Genomic DNA, 22,028 nt, shown 5'->3' with positions numbered 1-22,028 from the left:
TAATCAGTAAAATCTAGAATCAAATCCGATCTCTGCCTCATATTTTCTATATAACCACAGGAAATTACTTAATCTCAGTATTACAGGCAACTCTCTAAAGCTAAAAGTTATTGATTAATTTCTGATGTATATCACTGGAGAGAACTTTCACATAAGAACTTATAAACCTTAATGAAACCAAAAGTTCAGAAGAAAAAAATAATAAGCCTAAATGATCCATGAAGTTTTCAATTAGGGAATGAACAGGGTAGGAGAGACAAGAGAAAAGAATATTGAAATTCAGGAAGCACAAAATATTATTTACAGCATTACTTTCATTTTACTCTCATCCTAAAAGAGATACTAGGTAAACAGATAACCATTTACCCAAAAGAAACTGTTCATTTTCATAGTTCATGATAATCTAATTTAAAATGTGGAGCCTTGCCTTTAAATGAATATTTTAATTACTGTTCTCTATAATTTTTATAACTTTATCCCATTAAATTTAAGATATTCTGAGAATAAGAAAATATGGATAAGTAGTGCTATTGATTAATGACAATAATAATTCACTCACTGCCTTTGCAGCTGCTAATATCTAGAACTCCAGCTGATGTGCAATTCTTCGAGATAACTCTTTCAGTGCAAAAGCAATCATTATCTGGATTTACCACAGGAGATGCAAATGCCTTAGATGGAAGGACAAATCGGTAGACTGGAATTCCTTTCAGATCGACCTCATGTTCAAATTCAGCATAGATTGATCTAAAAATAGAAAACATGTTGCTTTCTTATAAATACCCCAGAAACTCACATTATAGTCGTTTTCACATTTCTTCACAACCTTGCCCTTGGCCAGGGTAATAAAATACTCTTGTGAAATTTTTAAACTTTGCCTTACCCAATGATGATAAAATGTGATTATGAAATGTTTCAGCTTTACTAAGACCTAGAACCTTAAAGTGAACTCTTTTTTTCTTCTACTTGTCAAATAAGAGAGGTCATTTCAAAATTCTGATTTAGAATTCTAATAGGAATTATTATACTTTAATGCTATATAATAGCAAATATTATTTTAATGTATTTATTCAAATCAAAGATGTTTGGGGACAAGAGCCTGTTTAAAAACAACAACAAAACAAACCTGAATTGTAATGTGAACAAAGAGATTAGCATAGCTTCTTGTAATTTATGGAAAAACTCTGAAGTTACTTAGAAAGCATTTTTTTTTTTTGCTGGACAGTAGTGTTGGATTTGAAAAAAGGAAATAATAACAAATAATTGTAGATTAAGGAAAGAGAAATGCCATTTTCTTTTAAACTATCAACAGATAATAACACTTCTACTTCAAGGTAATGCACACTGAACATCCTCAACACTCTTCTTCTATACTTCAGAATTGGTTTTAACACATTTCATTCAGGGAAAAATGTGTCTTCTCTTCATAAATGTTAATACCTGATTCTTGATAAATGATTTCATCTCTTTCTGTAGGAATGGGCTCCAACAATTCTATCCTCTCCTGACTATTCAATTTCTTCATATTCATTGTCTTTTTCTCTTCCATTTACAAATATGTTTATTTTCCATTATCCAAAAAAGACCTTTCTTTTATTTTTCTCTTTCATGGGCCATATTTATTGGAAAATTTATTTCCATATTCAGTCTTTTTACATCCTCACCATTTACACAATCCACAGTCTCTTAATATCTTGCTTCTAATCCTATCACACAAATGAAATTGTGCTGCCAAAGGTCAATAACCTCATGTTAGACTTTGTGAATGCCCATCCTCCTCTATTTTCCAGAGGTATTTTGATCCTGCTGAACAAGCCCTCCTTGTTACTAAGTTCCTATCTTGTTTCCATGGTGCTGCATGATCCCAACTTTCCATCTGCCTCATTACTACTTCATTGTTTCATCTACTGGTCTTGCTTTCCTCTTCTTAATTCCCAACATATAGATCTGCCTTAAGGCTTTTTTTTTGCTTCTTCCTTTCTCCCTACTGCTACCTCTTTTTTATTTCTCATTTCAGGATTACATCAACTCTTCAAATATAAATTTTAATCAGATGATTTCCAAATCATCCTCTTTCTCTACAGCATGATTTCTAACTATCCACAGACCACATCTCTCTAGATCCACACCCAGAAAACCAAATTTAATATGATATCTTTTTCAAATTTGTCTTTTTCTTTCTGTTTTAAATGCTATTACTACAACAGAGATACTTCTTATTTCAATCCTGGGCTAGACTTTTAATCTATCTCTGCTTCCAATATCATCTACTCCCAATATATATATATATATATATATATATATATATATATATATATATATATATATATATATTATACACTACTTCCAGATTGATCTTCTGATTCAAACAGCACTCCACAGTATAAAAAACTTTAATGGTATCATAATAACCAACAGTTTCGATTAATCTTCCAAGCTTAACATTTAAAGTCTTCAGTGGTCTGCCTCCAGATTAATTTCTGGTCTTATCTTATACAACATCATTTGATTCATTAACCAGCTGTTATGATGCTATACTTGGCCAGACCTTAAGTATCCTGAGTCTTCCTGCTTTGCTAAGTATTTTTCCAATACTTAGAATGTTATTCCATTTCTCACCCCCTAAAATATTTACCTAATGAAATCATGTATATATTATTATACTATTGATTGTTAGCAGTTCCTCACAACTGCCATTATCTCCCTTATCACCTCCCAACACCTTTTATAATCCCTAGTTTCTTCAAGGCTAAAGTCACATATCTCCTTCTACCTGAAGCCTCTCAATAGCTCTTCCATTTGTCCATTTAAATTATCTTGAATCAGGGCAGCTAGGTGGTGCAGTGGATAGAGCATGGCTCTGGAGTCAGGAGGACCTGAGTTCAAATTCGACCTTAGACACTTATTATTTGCCTAGCTGTGTGACCTTGGGCAAGTCACTTAATCCCATTGCCTTAAATTTAAAAAAAAAAGCTAGTAATAAATTAGCTTGAATCCATTTTGTATACAATTTGAATATACAAACATGTAAATGTGTTTTCCATCATTGACGAGAATTGTTTCCTCTATCTTTTTATTTATTTTTTTTGGCAAGGCAAACAGGGTTAAGTGGCTTGCCCAAGGCCTCACAGCTAGGTAATTATTAAGGTCTGAGGCCAGATTTGAACTCAGGTACTACTGACTACAGGGTCGGTGCTCTATCCACTGCGCCACCTAGCCAACCCTTTATCTTTTTATTTTTTAAGAGATGGATTGTTGGGTATCTGGTTCGAGAAGGGGAAGGGGAGATGGTTATTTATTTGAAAATTATGGTGACATAAAAACAGAAGTTTAAAAAGCATATAAATCCACTATATCCCTCAAGATCTAACTTCCACATTCCCTCTTCCATGAAGATTTCCTAATTCTCTAAGCCAAAGAACAATTTCAGCTCATATGTCTAATAATCCTTTCTATCTCTCTTTGTTCTTATTTGCATTATAGTCATATATATGTTTTACTTCATCTTCTACATTATAAGATCTTTGGGGGCATGGATGTCTGTGATTTCTACATAACAGATGCTTTATAAATGTTGGCCATGTCTAGATAGAAAAAACAGAGGTGAAAAGGACATTCTAAGGTTCATAAAACTGAAAATGCATTGATCAAAGGGAAGGATGGAAAAACACAGCAACTTTATTTCATGTGATTCAAGAATTGAACTGTCAGTTCCTTAGAGAGTAGATACATACCTCTGAATCCTCTATTTCTATCTTTTTTTTTCAATAAAGTCTTGTGAAATCTCTCAAATTATGTGTAATTAAATTAAAATTTATGGATTTTATAAGTAGTCATTCTAGGAGATAAAAAATAAGACAGGGTCCCTGACATCAAGCTACTTATAGCAATCTAGTAGAAAAATTTAAGTATAATATATTTCTTTAAATATGATTCATTAATATGGTATCTTTAGTCTTATACTACTCAATTGGGGAAAAATTCTATGTAATTTTGAAATGAAATTTAAAGCAACACTCTCATTCTTACCTGCAAATATCAGAGGAAAAGAACCTCAAAATCCTGGTCTTCTCCACAAAAGGAGGAAATGAGGCTGCATCTGTTTTTTAAAACAATATCAAGATTAAGTGGGAAACTAATCAGATTTTTCAGGGTGGAGTATTATATGCAGGCTAGAAAAAATATTTTCAAAGACAAAAACTAAATTCATATGTTTTTCATGGGTTAATCAAAATTTTTCTTCTATTAAAATAAAATGAATTTTTAAAACATGGAAAATCTTAATTTTGTCTTATACAAAGTGAAAAGTGGCTAATTTGTGGTTGTTTAAAAAAAAGAAAAAACTGAAAATTTGATTTACAGCTATTGACTCATTGAACAAGCCTTATTTTGGTTGCCTGAGATTTCCCATAGAAACACTACATATTTTTATTAATATTTTCTTTGCCCTAAAAACTATTTTATAATTGTTGAAAATAGGTATTAATTTCTCATTGATGCAAATCTCTGGTGTAAGAATTGGGGAAATTTAACTAGTAAAAATCAAAACAAAACAGGGTAATCTATTTGTTCATTCTCCCAGTAGTAACTTAGAAAATTATTGACTGCCTACCATATCCAAGGTACTGCTGGTAAAATGCATACATCTACATATATACATACATACATATGAATTCATTTAAAACTATGCACAACGTAAGAGAAACAAGTCACTTTTGACCCAAGAAATCAATTTTCCATTTACTATAATGCTATCACTAAGATTGGACATCATTTAATGGCTATAATTAAAGAAATACACTATCATTGATCATTAGTCCTGACCTTTCCTGTCTATCACCATTCTCCATTTTTATTCCAGTGATAAGGTTTGGAAAATGTTAAAGGAAATGATTCTTTGGAACATTTGGGAACAATTAGAAATGCTTTGCGATTTGTACTTAATCTAGACACTTCAGGGAATAGATACAGCAGCCTTCTCAATAACTATGCCTAATTAGTAAAGACAAATTTCAGAGTTGTGATGCAGATAGAATTGCAAACTAAAGAAATAACATTAATACATATTTCTACTAGTTGCTACAAAAGGTCTTATCAATCTGATCATTTGACATTACTATTAGATTATTTTAAACTCTTTAAAATACTCATATGAAGTAAGGGAAAGTGTCTCCCCTGCAAGAATGATGTGAAAACTTGTTTTCCTAGGTTTGAGTCTCCTAAGTGTTGTTACTAAGAAAACATCCCCCCCCCCCCCAGGGACATAGTCCTAGTCCTCTGTTTGGTACCGTTTATATTTGCATCTTTCTTAAATTATCTTTAGATTTTGTCTAAAATATTTTTTACAAAGAGTGATAATTATGAATTATCCTACACACCTTTCCTAACACCTTTGTCAGCTCACTCTTAATTAAGTCTGCCTCACAGTACCTCTCAACTACAACAAAATATGTCTTGTTTTATTTTATTTTGCTATTAATGGAAAAAAAAAACATCTCATCAAAGATAATGTAGGTTTTCTTTCTCTTTTTTATTTGCAGAAATAGAATTTTTAAAAAAGGCTCTTGGTTGGTCATAGTGGGTCACTACAAATTTAATTTACCATAACAACTTGAACCCAAACTTAGAATATTTATTGGTATTTATTACAATAGCATGCCTAATGATTGACAAACAAGGCTAGACCGATATTTTCATTCATTCATTCATTAGGAACCTGGGAATAGGTGAGATAAAGAAAATTTGCAAAAGACACAAGAATTATTTTTCAAAAAACCACTGAAAACCAGAAATTGATTTTATTATTATTTTCTACAAAACAGAGTAAACATAATACTTGGAAGAATAATATCATACAAAGATCAGTACTTCCTTGTTCTTATAATTTCCAAAGTAAATAAAGAGATAGGGACTATGCCTGTGATTTTGTTATAAGGAACACCTTAAAAAAGCATGTTGGACCTTCCCTGAAGTTTCTAAGTTAGAAAGTTTTCTAAAGCATCAAGAAATAATATGTTCTGTAACTTGAACTTGCATCTTTCTGACTCCACCTAGTATGCTGCCTTTATGCTACCTCTATTTACAAATTTGACTAAGTTCATTTTCTTTCCTTACTTTTGTAACTTGACCACAGGATTATAGGGTGAGATCTAAAACAACAACCAAAAAAAAGTTCAAAGACCCATCTGGTACAAACCTCTCATTTGAAAGAAGTAAATACTGAAGTTCAGGGAAGGAAATTTAATTGACTTCTTCAGTCACATGAGAACTAAGCATCAGAGGTAGAATCCGAACCCAGGATTATTTACTCCAGAGTTAATATTCATCACACCAACCCCCAATGACTACTCCATCAAAGACAAATCTTGCATGTTGATTTCCTTAACAAAAATGTCCATTAACTTCCCTAGAAGTGAAAATTCTGCTGTAGCTCTTTTTACCTTATACAATTTTGTTATCTCCCCTTTTCAACTCAAACCTTCTATTAGTAGCTTTCTGGCTCCCCCGTTGACACAACAATAGTTTAGAATGCCCAATTTTAATGGATCTTTTACAAGATTAGGTAATTACAATTTGGAAAATATATTTTTCTCCACAATTTTAGTCATCCCCTCACCCTTATTTCTGGTCATTTAAATTAAATGTGTCCTATTTTACTATTTCATTTATTCTTCCTTTAGTTTCAAAGCACAGATGGAAACATATTTACCTTTGAATGACTATTCTGATTTTTACTCTTTCAAGGTCTACACTATTATCTCTATATTTTTGTAAGATTATATGAAGACAAATTAATCTCCTATTCTAATACTTCTACTTTATATATTGTCTTTGTTAAGAAAATTCTTTTAAGTAAAAAAAAAAATGGAAAGGACTCAGGTAAATCTGTGTATTGATCAGATTTGCAGTTTTGTATGCCATGAATATTCATCCTTACCTGTGCCATTGATCATGTCACAGTAACCCGGCCAGAAAGAGAGATTCCTAGAACAGAAGATATTCCAATGAGCTGATAGAGTTACCTCGTAACTCTTTTGTAAAACTATTTTAGATATTGTGGGGAGAGCTGTAAATGGCAGACTAAAAAAAATCTAACTTCTTAGGGCATCTAATACACAGAATAGGCAGGGAGAGCTATGAAATGATTGTTACTTGCATTTTCAAATATAGTTGGAAAATATGCATAAAGGATATGAAAATGAACTAAAACTGCTATGGGTCAAATAAAAAAGCCTTAGAAAAGGTAAACTTTTCATAGTAAAGCTACAAAGTACACAATTTCTACTATTATTTTTTTTAATGTTTAACCTCTGTTCTAACTGGAATATTTGGAAGGTAATATAGTAAATCAATTTGTGCCTATATAAAACAAAAGTACATGCACATACAGACAGACACACAAACACGAACATATGTGGGGCAATGAGTTTGTGACTTGCCCAAGGCAATACAGTTAATATCAAGTGACTAAGGGCACATTTGAACTCAGGTCCTCCTGATTTCAGGACTGGTGCTCTATCATCTAAGTTACCTAGCTGCCCCCGGATGCTTTAATTAAACACATATGCAGCACTTTGTGTATTATATGTCTACTTTTATTGTTTTCAGTCAGACCTGCTACCTCCACTGGTAGTGAAAACTCCTAGTGAGGAAATTCCCTCTACCAATGAAGTTAAGATATCATTTCTGACTTTAAAGTCTTAGAGAATGAAGATACTAAAAAATTAGTGAGTTATGACTTGAAATTATGCCAGCTTTCTACCATACCATATTAACTTTCCCCCTAAATTTTATAGTTCTATTTCTTTTTCTAGCTTATTTGAATCTTCCTAACAATGCTTGTAAGAGCATAACATCAAAGATCTACAGAGGCAAAATAAAGAGAGGAAGAATATGAGGTTTTTAAAGGGATTCTCAGAAGCAGTATTTCACTTAAGAAAACATGTTTTTCTTTTAATTCATTCAATCATTTATACACATTCAAGTTGACTTTGGTGTTAATATTCTAGTTTTTGTGGTACCATCAACAAAGTTCAAACCATTTTATTGACTTTTTATATGTAAAATTAAATTAGTTGTTCTTTCCAGTTTGTCATTTTTAGCTGACTGTTGTGGTTAAAACATTTTAAAAAGGTTCAATCCAAGAATCAGACTTGTACTTAGAAAAATGATTATCTTTAAAAAAGTTCCAACTTGAACCACCCCTCAAAGTGTTATAGATACCCACAAGTAAAATAACATGGTCTCAATGAAAAGTCACATACTTTTTATCTTTATAAGTGTCAATTATGGCCACTTTGCTTATGTCATCTTTTCCATTGAAAACTTTGTAAACTCCATCTGCTGTATTGTTGTACTATAAAAAAGAGAGAAATTTGTTTCTGCAAGAAGTCACTTTTTAAAGTTGTACAATGCTAGGAAATTATTTTAATGAAAATGTTGACTTTTTGTTTTATAGATAAATTAAGGCAACTAAAACTCTTCAAGAGATTCAAGATATTTTGGCTATTAACTTTAAACATAGCATTCTAAACAATTTGAAAAAACAAGATCTGAAAATTAAATAGTAGTGTTTAATTTGAAAAAGAAACTGTTGACTAATATAATAAAAAAGGAGGAAATAAAGAACTATGAAAGAGACAGGCAACTGAAAATTGATTGGAAACAGATTTGCTTTAACAACTGAAATGAAATTATACAGGAAATAGATCAAATTATTATCAAGATGGTTTCCAATATATGAAAATGACTATATTGGATGCTAAAGCAAAAGGGTCAATTGCATTTCTTGTTCACTTGACATCATTTACATAGCTGTAATAATTTTCCAATGCTTTTGGCTGCTTCCATTATTTCAACAATGCATTTTTGGAGATCTTAAAATAATTAAGGTACTATTTCTCTTTATAATATAAAATTAATAATAATAATGAATTAAATTAATATCAATTTTCTTTACCCATCCATGTATCATTTGAACTTGGAATATTCGTTACTTACAGGATAGAATGCACCAACTGTGGTATCAATAGGATAGGGAACCAAACTTAGGAAAGGATCCGTATATCCCCACAATAGTTCTTTCAAGGTTCTGACTTGAAACATCGAAGATTTTGACTTCTTGATAAATGAGTTTAATACCATCTGGACAAAGGCATTTGGATACAGAATGGGTGCAGCCTGAAAAAAATCACATAAAAGTAACTTACATTATGTTTTTTAATTTGTATGAGCTCATTTAAAATCTATCATGTGGAAGAGAAAACTTGTAAAATTGTGCAATATCAAGTCAAGATTTTTAAAAATTGTTTTATATTAGAATCATTTAAGCAACAAACTGGCTTTAATGGAGTCCTAGGGGATTTGGAAATAAATTGCATAATTACTCACCATTCCATCACCCCTACCCACCCCCTTTCCCATCCTGAGACACATACTGCAACAGCAAGATTGAGTACAGTAAAGCTGTCATCCTCTGACCCCACTGACAGTCTACGTTCAAAGATAGCTCCATTGGGCTGCATGAAAGAAACCGTGTTGTCTGTATTCTGAGTTACATTTTCCTTGGCTAGATAGCGAACCCTGAAAAACAAAAATGAGAATCTAGAACATTGCTTTATAAGAGGAAATTTTAACAAAACTATGATATAATCTTCCAAAATTATAAATAATCATTAATTTTACATAGAGAATAACACCAAGCATTAATAAAAACTGTTTTCATTTGAATGTATAATTGAGTGAAAGACTGGACTTTATTGAAGATTAGCTCCATATTTAAATGAATTTTTTAAGATATATTGAGACTCAAGAAAGGTGACATATAGAGTGGACATTTAATTCATTTAATTTTGTAGATTTATTCAGTCTCTGATTTGATTTCTTAGTTAACCCTAATGAAACAATTTAAAACTCATAAAGTTTTTTTATAATATAAACAGTCACAGTTCACCACCTAGTCAATGGTTAACTTATTAATTATCAAACTTCTTTCACAGATAATTGATTGCCTAAGAAAGACGAGCATGTGGCATGTGTCTGTATATAGATATGTAGAAACTGGATGCTTTTATTTGAAAGTTTATATACATCCAGGGTCATGAGAAGCACAAAAAAGACTTTAAAAATTCATATCTGAAAATAACTGAGAAATAAAAGAGAGTTTGGTCCATAGTTCAAAGGTATAACTATGTACAAAGTGACTCTTCTTTGCATACTTTTTAAGAAGATAGGAATGAAGTTGATTTTTACCAAATATTTTAAATATATCTACAGCTCAACTAGTTCCTTTAATGATGGAGGCTGAAGGGGGATGGTTAGAAGGAAAAATGTTATAACCTGGTTGTTGAGATAGGAGGAGAGACATTAGAGATTAAGAGAAATTTTCATATAGTGAGTTCAATTTCATGGAGTGGAACTTAAAGTTCACTTTTTTCACATATAAACTATAACCTGAAATACTATTATAAGAATAGAGATATTTATAAAAATGAAAAAAGTTTTACTATAAGACAAAATATTTTAAGATTGATCATAAAACACAAAATAAATTGACATATCAGCTATATCACAAAACCTACTTTATTAAGAAAGTGATTATTCTAGAGCTATTATGGTTTTATGCTTATGGAGGCAATAATATTCTATATTCATTACATTTAGGAAAAGATAGAACTTTGAAATGTGAATTAATAGAGATGCTATATTTACAATCTCTTTATTAGTATTTTTATAAATTATTGAAAAGTAGATCACACTGAGTCCTTGCTTCATTCCAGGAAGTTACTTAGATTTTTGAGAATTATATTCATGCAACTGTTATCAAATAGTATTATAAATGTCTATGAACATTACAACAGCCATGATCAATTCTTTGCATACATTTTTAAAAGAAACCTTCTATTACAGAAATTATTTTATACCTATAGGTCATTTACAGTTTTTGCAATTACAAAATGTAACCAACAGATGGCACTCTTTAAAAGAAAATGCAGGATTGAGAAATGCCTGTTCCAACCTCCAGTTTCTGGAAAACATTTTTAATTGGACTTTATATCTGAGTTTGAAGCCTAATATGTATTTATTCATCAAAGTGAGTGTTCAAAATGGAATGGTAAGAATTGTCCAACTACAAAAAAATGTTTTATTTATTTATTTATTTTCTGTTTCAAAGTTAGAATGCCTTAAAGAAGATTTGATTTGGATATAAGAATTTCTTGACAACTAAGCTTTGAAATAGATTTTAGAGAACCTTCAGAAGTTTATAAAATTGGAATTTTCTGGGTCTAGGGTCTAGGTGCAATGCTAACTTGAAAGGCCAGGATATGAATAAAAATGACATCTTCTCTTAAGGAAGACCTGCTTCCAGTGATAGAAAGTTCTATCTATATCAGTCAGGTCTGGGGAAATAGGAAAATGTGGTGGCTTTCTTTCTGTTTAATTTCATTCATTCATCCATTTGTTTATTTATTATTTATTTAGATTAGGAGAATCAAGAAGAAGAAATAGTTGTTACTTTTGCCAGCTTATTAAGAACAAGTATTCACTAACTAAACAGGTCTCCTTTGCCTTTTTTTTTTTAATGGGAGGTGATTTTAGAGAGAAGGATGAGGAAAAAAGGAAGTAGAAGAAATGAAGGAAGAAGAAGAAAAGGAGGAATAAAATGATGAGGAAAAAGAGGAGTGAAAGGAGAAAAAGGAAGAAGAAAAGGAAGTTAAAAAGGAAACAGAAAGGAAGAAAAGAAAGAAAAGCATGTGGCATCAGATAATGGGAAAAGAGGGTGTAACAAAAATTTATACTTTTTAAAAAGATATATTTATATTTTATATGTACAGTTAAGTATTTACTAAGAGTAAACGACTATGATAAGTACTAAGGATGAGAAATAAAGGAAAGAATAAAAACATAACTCCTTTAAAGGAACTACTTTATATTGAATACTGTCTTTGATTCCAGAAAATGCTGCTTACAGTTAAATAAAAATAATATAAGGAAAAGTAGAATTTGAATGTGAATATTGACTGAGGGCAAATAGGTTGCTCAACTAACAAAAAATTATGAAAGAAACCTTATAAGTAGTTTAGACAGGTATGTAAGGGGGGGAAATCATGGAATAGATTTAGAGATAGCAAGGACCTTTCAGGTCTTCCAACTGCCTCAACCTGTAGATGAGGAAGTGGGTTTGCAGGGATGATTTTCACCAAAGATCATACTTGTAGCACACAACAGAGCTTCTATTTCAAACCACACCCTTTAATTACACATTTGAAACTGGGCCCTCCCAGATAAGGTGGCAGAATTTAGTATGAAAATCAGAAGTTTTACATTCTTAAATGCTGTCTTTTATTTTTAAATTTGTAGGCTCTTATCATCCCTTTGTATATTTTCAAACTTAGACAATGTATGCATAGCGCAATTTTATTTAATATAAAGATTAAGTTCAATCAGTGAAATAGGAAGTAGCAAATTATATTGAATAGAAGAGTTGAACTAGAAATTAGGAAGTTAAAATGATCATTGCTACCCTGCCATATGCTTCTTGTATTCCTTGCTTAAATTGTTTATTTTCTCTGAGTCTGCTTCCTATTCTGTAAAATGCCTGCTTTTAGATTATATGATCTCTAAGATATATTTCTAGATGAGATATTCTATTTATCTATTCAGATGTATATAAAAATACATTCCAGAGGTCCTCTTACTGGAGAAAACAGGCAAAAAATAATGAAGGCCTTGATTTTTAAGCTCTAAAACCAGAAATTTATGTAAAAAACTTTTTTGACTAAGTTTCAAATCCTAAAGAAAAGCTTTATTTCTTTGATTGGACACCATATAAACTTCTGCAACAACTTTGAGAGTTAAGTTTTTATTGTTTCTTTACTGTTTTTCTTATCCCTGCTACTTAGCATAGTCCATATAGCACATATATCCAACCATTAAGCTAATGTGAAAATTTGAACAACTCTAAAACATGATAAAACAAATTTCTTGATAATAAATATATAAAATGTATAAAATTTATTTTGTCATGGAATGAATTTGTATTTAATCAGTGTTAAATTGGTTGGTGGGATTTTAGAATATAGATGATATTTCCTTCTGCTATTGATTAAATTACTAGGGAAGTCACCAGACCTGTCTCTTTTGTGTATTTATTTCTCTCATCCCAAGAAAAATTGAGTATTCATTTCGCAAAATAGGGAAAGGATTCATAAATACGTCTTAAGCAAGATGATTGCATTGGTAATGATAAGACAGCATTTGTCATTCAGGAAACATTGTCGTTTATTTGATTGAATTTTCACATACCTGTATGTATAAGGGCCTCTTTGCTTAACTTTAATGTTGCTACTATTAACCATCACCTCCTCTGGATTTTGCACATCAAATATCCAAAACTGTCTGTAAACATCTGTGCCTGTTTTAACCCAATTTTTATAAGCAATTGTACCTTCTTCAAGGACACATTCCTATGGAAAGAAAAAAAAACAGTAAATTTGGATCAGTTGGCAGGAAAAAATGCTGATTATAGCAGTGGGAGTTCATAATATTTCATCACCCAAATGGAAACTCAGACCTAGAGTAACCTTGCTACTTATAGAAAAAAAACCATCCTGCAATGTTGCCACATACTTGCAACAGAATTTATTTTAAATTATTGTAGGAACCTTTTCAAGTTAACCTTATGTCAAGAGACAGCAAGTCTGCAGTAGTGTAGACAAGTTTCTGGGATTTAAAGGAAAAGGTTGTCAAGAGTAACATTAACCTTAGAGCAACTTAATTGCAAAATTTAGCAACAAAATGTTGCTAAGCAAATTTTGAATATGATCAGAGAATTTCATAGCAGTGAAAAAAGCTACCTGGTGGCTGGTGGGTAATTCACTTAGATTAATAACAAAGGGAAAAAAGAGCCAAAACAAAAGCAAAATCATAGAAATACTTAAAATATATTTTCTTAAAGAGAACAAGAATACTATTCTAGAAACATGAAATTTTGAATAGGCAACTTAAAAATCTCGAGAAACTCCAGAGTCAATCAATTGTATTGCTATTTGTGATTTCATTGAAAAAGTATACCCAACTGTTAAGGGAACTCCAATGACACAGATTACAATCATTAATAAATGGTTTTTCAGAGTTTTTAGGTTAAAAAAAGTCTCTGAATTTAGCTATGGAAACCTTCTGATAAGAGACATATGGTTCTGGAAGAGATATTGAGACTGATGATTTTTCATAGCCTTTTCCCCAATTACATTCAATTCACTTGAATGCCATAGCAACACCTCCCTGTTCAAGAATGAAGGATGAAAAACAACAACCTCAAACCACCAACTGAAGTCTATCTAGCTAAGGGTTTGAGAGAGCTGACTTTCTATTGGCTTAGTTTTTCAAATCCACAGTCATTTGAAGCAGAATTGAGGGGAGAGTCACAATCTCAGGAAGTTTCTAGCCAAAAGTATCACGCATTACCGTTCCCTTTTCTTTTTTTTCTTTCTTTGGTTTTTGCAAGCCATATGGGGTTAAGTGGCTTGACCAAGGCCACACAACCAGGTAATTATTAAGCGTCTGAGACCGGATTTGAACCCAAGTACTCCTGACTCCAGGGCCAGTGCTTTATCCAATGCGCCACCTAGCCACCCCTACCCTTCCATTTTCAAATTCAAATCTAACATACTTTACCTTTTATTTCTTCTGATCTATGATTCATGATCTCAGGTAAACTTAAATTCTATATTTCCATAGCTTCCAGAGGGTGACTTCAGATAGATGATTACTTGACAAGCACAGTATGGTGTCATTATTATCTTCCTAAATAGCACATTGGAGGAATACTATCTATGCTTGCAAATAGCACCCATAGTCCATCTAACTACATCATTTTTACTATAAAACATGAAAATACCTCCAAATATCAGTGAAACTCTAGTAATAGTTAACTTAATCTCTGTTTTCATGGGGTGAAAAACACATGTATACAATTTTTTAAATAAAATATATTAAATACTTTAAAAATCTGTCATTCTATTCTGGGAAGGGGAAGCTGTGTAATTCCTAAATAAAGAAAATGCATTATAAAGTGAATTTTTTTTCTTAATTAATCTGCCACGGACACAATCATTAGATGAAAGGGGAAAAGTAGTCATTGAGATAGTCAATATTCCAAATGAGGGGCCATAAGAAGAATGCCCACATCAGGAGAGTTTTATCCTAGAATTATATGGAAAAGACAAAGAAAGAGACATCAGAAAAATTCAAATAAAAAAAAACCATGGAAAGATAAGTAGTTTTTAAAACTGGCTTTTTTCTAAGGATGCTAACATCTGAACTTCTACCTTCCTCCACAATATCTACTCTAAAAGTTCATTCACTCTTCAGAGTCCTTTTCTCATTTTCTAATGTGTGAGATGAAGGAATTCTAAGGAGAATTGGCTTCATATTTCAGTTGAAAGTAACTTATAAAAATGCTCTAATTTTGATTATTTTAGAACTGCATTGGTGGTAGCTGCTCAAATGACCAGTTATAATTATATAAAATATATGAGAGAGATGACTAGGAGAAGATGACTAATTATAAGAAAACAAAATCAAAACCTAAGGTCTGGCTACTTATTTGCTATTTTTTACCAGTGCCACTGGGGGGGGGGGGATTTTTTTCTTTCCCTATACAATGAAATGATACTACCATAACCTATTTCAAAAAGGATTTATGAAGAAATAAGTTCTTGTTATTTTCATGGTAAAATAAAATACTTTACAATTTATAAAACACTTGCATTTCAGCCTCACATATCAAAGGGAAAAACAAGTGTTTTCCAATGTAACCATTGTAAAAAATTCTGATAACGATGATGGTGTCGAGAGGGAGGGAGGGAGGGAGGGAGAGAGGGAGGTGGAGAGGGGGGAGAGAGACAGAGAGAGACAGAGAGAGACAGAGAGAGTCAGTCAGAGAGAGACAGACAGGCAGAGAGAGAGACAGAGAGAGAGACAGAGAGAGAGACAGATAGAGAGACAGACAGACAGACAGAGATATACGCACACACATACAGAGGCAGAGAAAGACAGAGAGATAAGAGAGATGTAATGTGAAGGAGAGATGAAGATAAAGATACACAAAGATTTAGAAAGAGCAGCACACAAGTACAGAAAGAGAGGTGAAAGCAGAGAGGGACATGAGAACAGGGTGAGAAAAAGACCAAACTTTACTTAAGTTATTTCATTTGACCTTAACAAAAACAAGGCAAGGTTATGCCATTATCTTCATTTTACAAATGAAGAAACTGAGCCTGATGATGATTAAATAACATGTCTAGAACAGAATACTAATTAATGTCTGATGTAGGATTTGAAACTAGGTCTTTTTGACTACAACTCTAATGTGCTATCCACTATATACATTACCAATTCAAGTGATTTTAGATTGTCTTTTTACGGTGGCATTCAGTAAGCAGAAGAGTTCAAATGTAAACTCCAATCCAGTGACTCTGTTTTATTTATTCATTGTATCACACACTGATTCTACTGTTTTCTCATAGCCTAGAAAATATTCTAAGATTCTACAAAATACTCATTTTTCACAGCTTACTAAAACCACCAAAACAAACATCAAAGAAGAATGGATAGTCTAAATTGAAATCCAGCATCTCACATTTATTAACTGTGTGACCCTAGGAAACGAAGTCCTTAATGGATTGTGGTCTTCTTTAGTGATTCCATACTAATGTCAAACAGGTGACAATTCCATTTCATCATGATAAATAAAAAATATATTTCTACACAATTCCATCTTTCATAGAAATGACTTTTTCTCTCTCATGTAGCATCAAAAAGATAAATGTTTTCTTCTTGTCTTGTCATATATACATATTTTGTCTCTTAGTTTCTTACATTAGGAATTTGTATTCTTGGGGGCAAGGGTCACAAACATCAAATTTTACCAAAAAGGAAGAAGAATGACAATTTCAGAGAGAGAAATAGTCATTGGATAGCTAGTATATTTCATTTGGTGGATAAATGCTCACTTAGAGGCAGATAAATTGTTCCAAACTTGCAGATGAGGAAGACAAAATTTTTGTGCTAATATTTTAGTATTTGTTGTTCTGATTATAGAATGGTGTTTTCTCAAGTAGAATGAGGTTATCTGAATAGATTTCAATACAGGAAATAAACTACATGCTACGCTGGGGAAAAATCAGCAATTATTTATATAATTGTAGTAAGTTGGGGATCCTGGCATAGTCTGCATAAAATGTATTTAGGAGAAAGATCATTCTGTGGTAGAAGGGGTGTCATAACCATTTGAAGAGAAGTGAACTAATTTTAAAATAACTATCTCCTATAGCATAACAAATCTTACTGGACATTTTAGCAAGAATAATTATATTCTTTCCCACCTGTTTACTTAATAATATGTGTGATTTGCTTTTTTTTGTTTTTTTATAAGTTCAAATATTTCTACTAACCATAAGCACCTGCTGATTAGAATTCACTGTTTTTTCTTTAAACTATAGATTCCCAATTAGTTTGAATAATCCAATGAAGGTTCTCTCTTATACAAATATGCATTATATAATTCTGTTGGGTTAGAACCAATTGTCATATCTTAGATATAATTTCAAGTAATGTAAATTCAAATACATGGGATACCTTCAGAAGATTCATTTACTGTCATTTCTGAGAACATAGTTGTATTACCCTTTTCCCACTTTCCAAACCATAGCACAGACTTTTCTGTAAAGTTTATACTTAGAGAATAGTATAATTTGTGGAATTGAGTTGGTAGTATTAACTATCTATGTCAAATATTAAAAGGGGAACATGCATGCCATCTTCCATTTGGCTCTATGTGTCCACACAAAGAGGATTCAATGCCACTTTTAGTACCAGTATAATAACTACCCCATATGTACCTTTCTTGAATTCTATGAATTCAAGTGAAAGGCATTTATACTTGGAAGGGATCTTAGCATCTTGCAGAAAAGGAAATTAGAGCCCACAGAGATTTCTTAACTTGTTTAAGATCATGTGGCCTAGTAAGTAGAAGAGCCAACCTTGGAACCACAATTCTGATTTCTATCCCATCGTTCTTCCTGCTACATTGGAGTTTGCTCAAAGGTCATTTAAGGAAACAATGTATAAGCTAAAACAGGAACTAAAGTCTTCCTGATGATTCTGATGCTTTATGCACTGAAATGTCAGTTTGCAGCTCTTTTCCATGCCAGCATGATGAGATATGAAGTCGCATGTATCTACTAGTTTCTAAATAGATAGGAGACTTAGGTATTTGATAGTGGAATAGAAGAGAAGTTTCATTTCCTCCCCCTTCCCTCTGTCTAAGGTATTTAAAATAAGATAAGCAGCATATTATGTATGCTCTAGTAAATTTTTATGGTTTCTGAATATAAAGGATTATAATTTTTTCCATCAGTTTGAATCATTTAGATCAGAATTTGCCTCTGAACTGTAGTACTCTGACAGATAATATAGCTTATAAGGCAGTTGAATAGCAAAGTGCTGACTAAAGCCTTCAAGAATTTGGGGAGAGAATGAAAGAGAGAGAGTGTCATAGAAAGTTTTACTCTACTGAGTAAGGATAACTTGCAAGTAGATAAATTATATTGTTACCTATCCTCTTCCTGCTTTTCAGAGTTTTACTCATTCAATTCAATTTATTTCTCAAAGTATCAGCAGCCACAATTAATACTATAATTAATATTTTGGTGATTCATAATGCTCATTTATAATTGCAAAGATGGCAATAAATATACTATTAAAATAATATGTTTAAAAAAAGTTTATATTGATATGATGGATTTTTTTTGTACAGAGGGCATATTTTCACATATTTTATCTTATTTGATGTTTACTACCCTGTGAGGTAAGTAATGTTAGGATAATTCCCATTTTAAAGATTAGAAACTAGATTCATCTAAGAATAATATTAAAAACAATAATAGCTAGCATTTATATGTGCTTTCTAAGTGCTAGGTATTCTGTTAAAAGGTATAAAATTATCTCATTTGCTTTTCACAGTTGTTGAGGGCCAGCTTCCATATGAGTGAGGACACAGATGTCCCTGGAACTAAAGTAACCAAGGTTTAGCATGCATTCTTGCTCATTAAGGACTTGGTTGGCTCACCAATGAACCCTGACCCAAACATCTGCAGAGCTAGAGGTGTGTTGGAAAATTTCTGATAAGGAAGTCTACAGACTTCAAGGATAAATATCGCAAATTTAATAGTGAAGCTATGTAGCTGGGTTTCATCTGACTTGTCATGTCTGAGATAAGTTCTGTTATAAAAGTCTGGATATTCAAAAATAAAGTCAAGAGATTGTTTTTACAGAATTAAGTATTGGTGCTTTCATGACATCTAAGTGTTTGTGAGATATCTCTTCAACCTGGCTCTCAAATTAATGTTCAGGCACACACCTGAGTTGTTGTGGGCGATAACTGGTGCCTGAACAGAGGACTACCTGGAGGGGAATAAGTCTTGAAAAGAAAGACATGTTTGGACATGCTAAGAGTCACATTGCATGCTACAAGACAGCAGGTATTGGGAATGAATATATATATATATATATATATATATATATATATATATATATATATATATATTCACCAAGTTTAAAACAGAGAGCATTAATATGGGACAGGTAAGGGTAGAGGACATTATTTGAGAGTGTTAAAGCAGATAGTCAAAGAAAGAGGTTTGTTAATAACAACAAAACAATTGGAAGAATTTATTGAACATATACAAAAATGTTGTCCATGGTTTCCAGGAGTGCTAAATACCAAAAAATGGGAGACTGTGTATGGGAAGAGAGATGAGTAGACATTTTGGACAGGAAGGTCAGGAGGCATTTCCTATAGGACTCTTTTCATTGTGGAATATTTTAAAAATCTGTATGAATCCCTTGGAGATGTTCCCTTGGCTCCGAGTATATAAAAAGTTGATGTAGATATTCAAACTATTCACCAGGAAGATAATAGTAAAAAAAAATAGGAAAAAGAATGGTGGTCTTTACCTCCAACGCCATCTCCTCCTAACTTTATTAACTCACCTTTATAGTCTAAAGAAGAAAATGCTAACAAAGATAAAGGGCATATGAATGTTGTTCAAAAGGCTGCTCAAAAAGCAGGGGATAAAGGGGTGGAGATTCTACTGGACATGAAAGAGTTATTGTTCTCCTTTCCTGTATTTGAGAGACCTGATGCAAAGAATCCAGAGAATGTTTTGAGAGAATATGATTATCTAGATTTTTAAAACATTTATGGAATTAAAATCAGCAACAAGCATATATGACAATATTAGCCCATATGTTATAACTATGATAGAAACATTAGCCAGACAATTATTAGCCCCAGAAGTTTGGACCTTTATGACAAAAAATGCTCTTACACCAAGAGATTAAATAATATGGAAAACTGAATTTTTTGAGAATTGTCCTGGTTAAGCTAAAAGAAATGAAGCAGCAGGGTTAAGAATGACATTTGAAATGTTCACTGGCACTGGTCCATGAGCAGGAGAAAGTACACAAACTGGGTATAGCTTACAAGCATATCAATAAATATCCATTTCTGCAAAACAGACATGGCTGAAATTGCCTGAAAAGGAAGGAGGCAACATTTTATTTACAAAAATAAAACAAAGAGCTAATGAAGATTTTGCATAATTTCTCACTAGATTGCAACAGGCAGTTCAAAGGAGTGTGAGAGATCAGACAGCTAGCTTGCTCATGGATCATTTATCTTGACCTTGAAGTTATCAGAAAGAGGAATTAAGAAAAAGAATTAGCTAAGAGAGAGATAATTGTTTCATGAAGACCTGATAAAATAAAATAAAAAGTTATAGGAACAGAGGAAGTGAGGATTTACAAATTGAGAAAGGTTTGTGTTAAATAAAATGCTATTTGACATTGTGAAAACTTTGAGCAAGTAAATTCCAGAAAGACAAAAGAATCAGGTCCATTCTAAAGTACATAATTTGAATATTACAGAAAATAATGGGACAATTGAGGATTTAAAAATAGAAGACTCCCCTCCTAGGAAAGATTTAGGGCTGCCCCCTTAAAAAGAAATTATTTGGTTTACTCTAAGCTAAAGGGAGCAGGGGATATTCCAATTAGGTTGAGGGATTTTTGAATGACTGTTTGCCTTCTCAAAAGTTATAGTTATAGTTATTTAGAGTAAAAATCAAAAGTGCTACATATTAAAACCCTTGAAATGAAAAATGTATTGTGAAAAATGGAATGTACTCTGGATGGTTCATCTGGTTTCTTGGAGATTTGTCACCGCTGATGGTGTTTATTTTTGTTTTCTGGCCAGAGTGGGTATGATTTATCTGGTACCCTGTTGTCTTTGTATTTGTAGTGTTTAAGTGACCTCTAGCATGAGAGCAAGGTTGGGATTCCCCTAAGTTTGAGGCCCTCTCTGGTTTGAAATGCTCTGACTCTATTTTTGTGTTATGTGTTTGTTTTAAATTACAGGCAGAGGGAAGCTCTCAGCTGTCTCTGCATGGGCAAGACTGCTGTCATGTCTCTGTGTTCTAATTGACTATTATTCTTTCCATTCTCTCTTTTCAAAATTGGATATTTTTCTCAAAAACTCATAATTTGGCATCTACAAAGGAGATTTTCCTGAAAATCATGATGTTTTTGGAAGAGAAGGGGTTTTATTATCTTATCTTATTTTTTTATTGCTTCTTTTCTGGTCTGATTGACTAACAATTTTATTTATTGATTTGGCAAATTATACTTCTAAGGGACCTAGAAGAAATTGAAATCATCCCTAAAATTATTTTTTGACTGATTTTAATTAACATGTCAAAAAAGAGTTTTTAAAATTATAATGTTTTATGGCTCCTCCAGAGGCATAGGAATAAAAAGAACTAATGGATATGTTAAAATAGATAGAGGCAGAATGGCCTTGATAGAGGCTGGGAGTACGCCAAAATCATTGTTAGCACAGATTTCTGAGTTATGTGCTCTTTTTTTTTTAGGTTTTTGCAAGGCAATGGGGTTAAGTTACTTGCTCA

At 32.1% G+C, this 22,028-nt stretch overlaps 1 protein-coding gene across 6 annotated transcripts in view; it reads right to left on the bottom strand.

The window, feature by feature from the left end:
• Nucleotides 1-22,028, bottom strand: part of CD36 (CD36 molecule (CD36 blood group)) — a 120,791-nt gene that overhangs the window by 13,690 nt on the left and 85,073 nt on the right. For all 6 annotated transcript variants that reach the window (XM_074194030.1, XM_074194028.1, XM_074194031.1 and 3 more), the window contains exons 4-10: nucleotides 13,306-13,466; nucleotides 9,438-9,582; nucleotides 9,001-9,180; nucleotides 8,265-8,356; nucleotides 6,938-6,984; nucleotides 4,030-4,099; nucleotides 560-747 (exon numbers count right to left, since the gene is read on the bottom strand). In XM_074194030.1, the coding sequence (XP_074050131.1) occupies nucleotides 560-747; nucleotides 4,030-4,099; nucleotides 6,938-6,984; nucleotides 8,265-8,356; nucleotides 9,001-9,180; nucleotides 9,438-9,582; nucleotides 13,306-13,466 (883 nt within the window). The remainder of the gene's footprint in view (nucleotides 1-559; nucleotides 748-4,029; nucleotides 4,100-6,937; nucleotides 6,985-8,264; nucleotides 8,357-9,000; nucleotides 9,181-9,437; nucleotides 9,583-13,305; nucleotides 13,467-22,028) is intronic.

The sequence above is a fragment of the Macrotis lagotis genome, chromosome 7, assembly GCF_037893015.1.
Source record: "Macrotis lagotis isolate mMagLag1 chromosome 7, bilby.v1.9.chrom.fasta, whole genome shotgun sequence".
Classification (NCBI taxonomy): Eukaryota; Metazoa; Chordata; class Mammalia; order Peramelemorphia; family Peramelidae; genus Macrotis; species Macrotis lagotis.
This window is presented reverse-complemented; position numbering and strand designations above follow the sequence as displayed.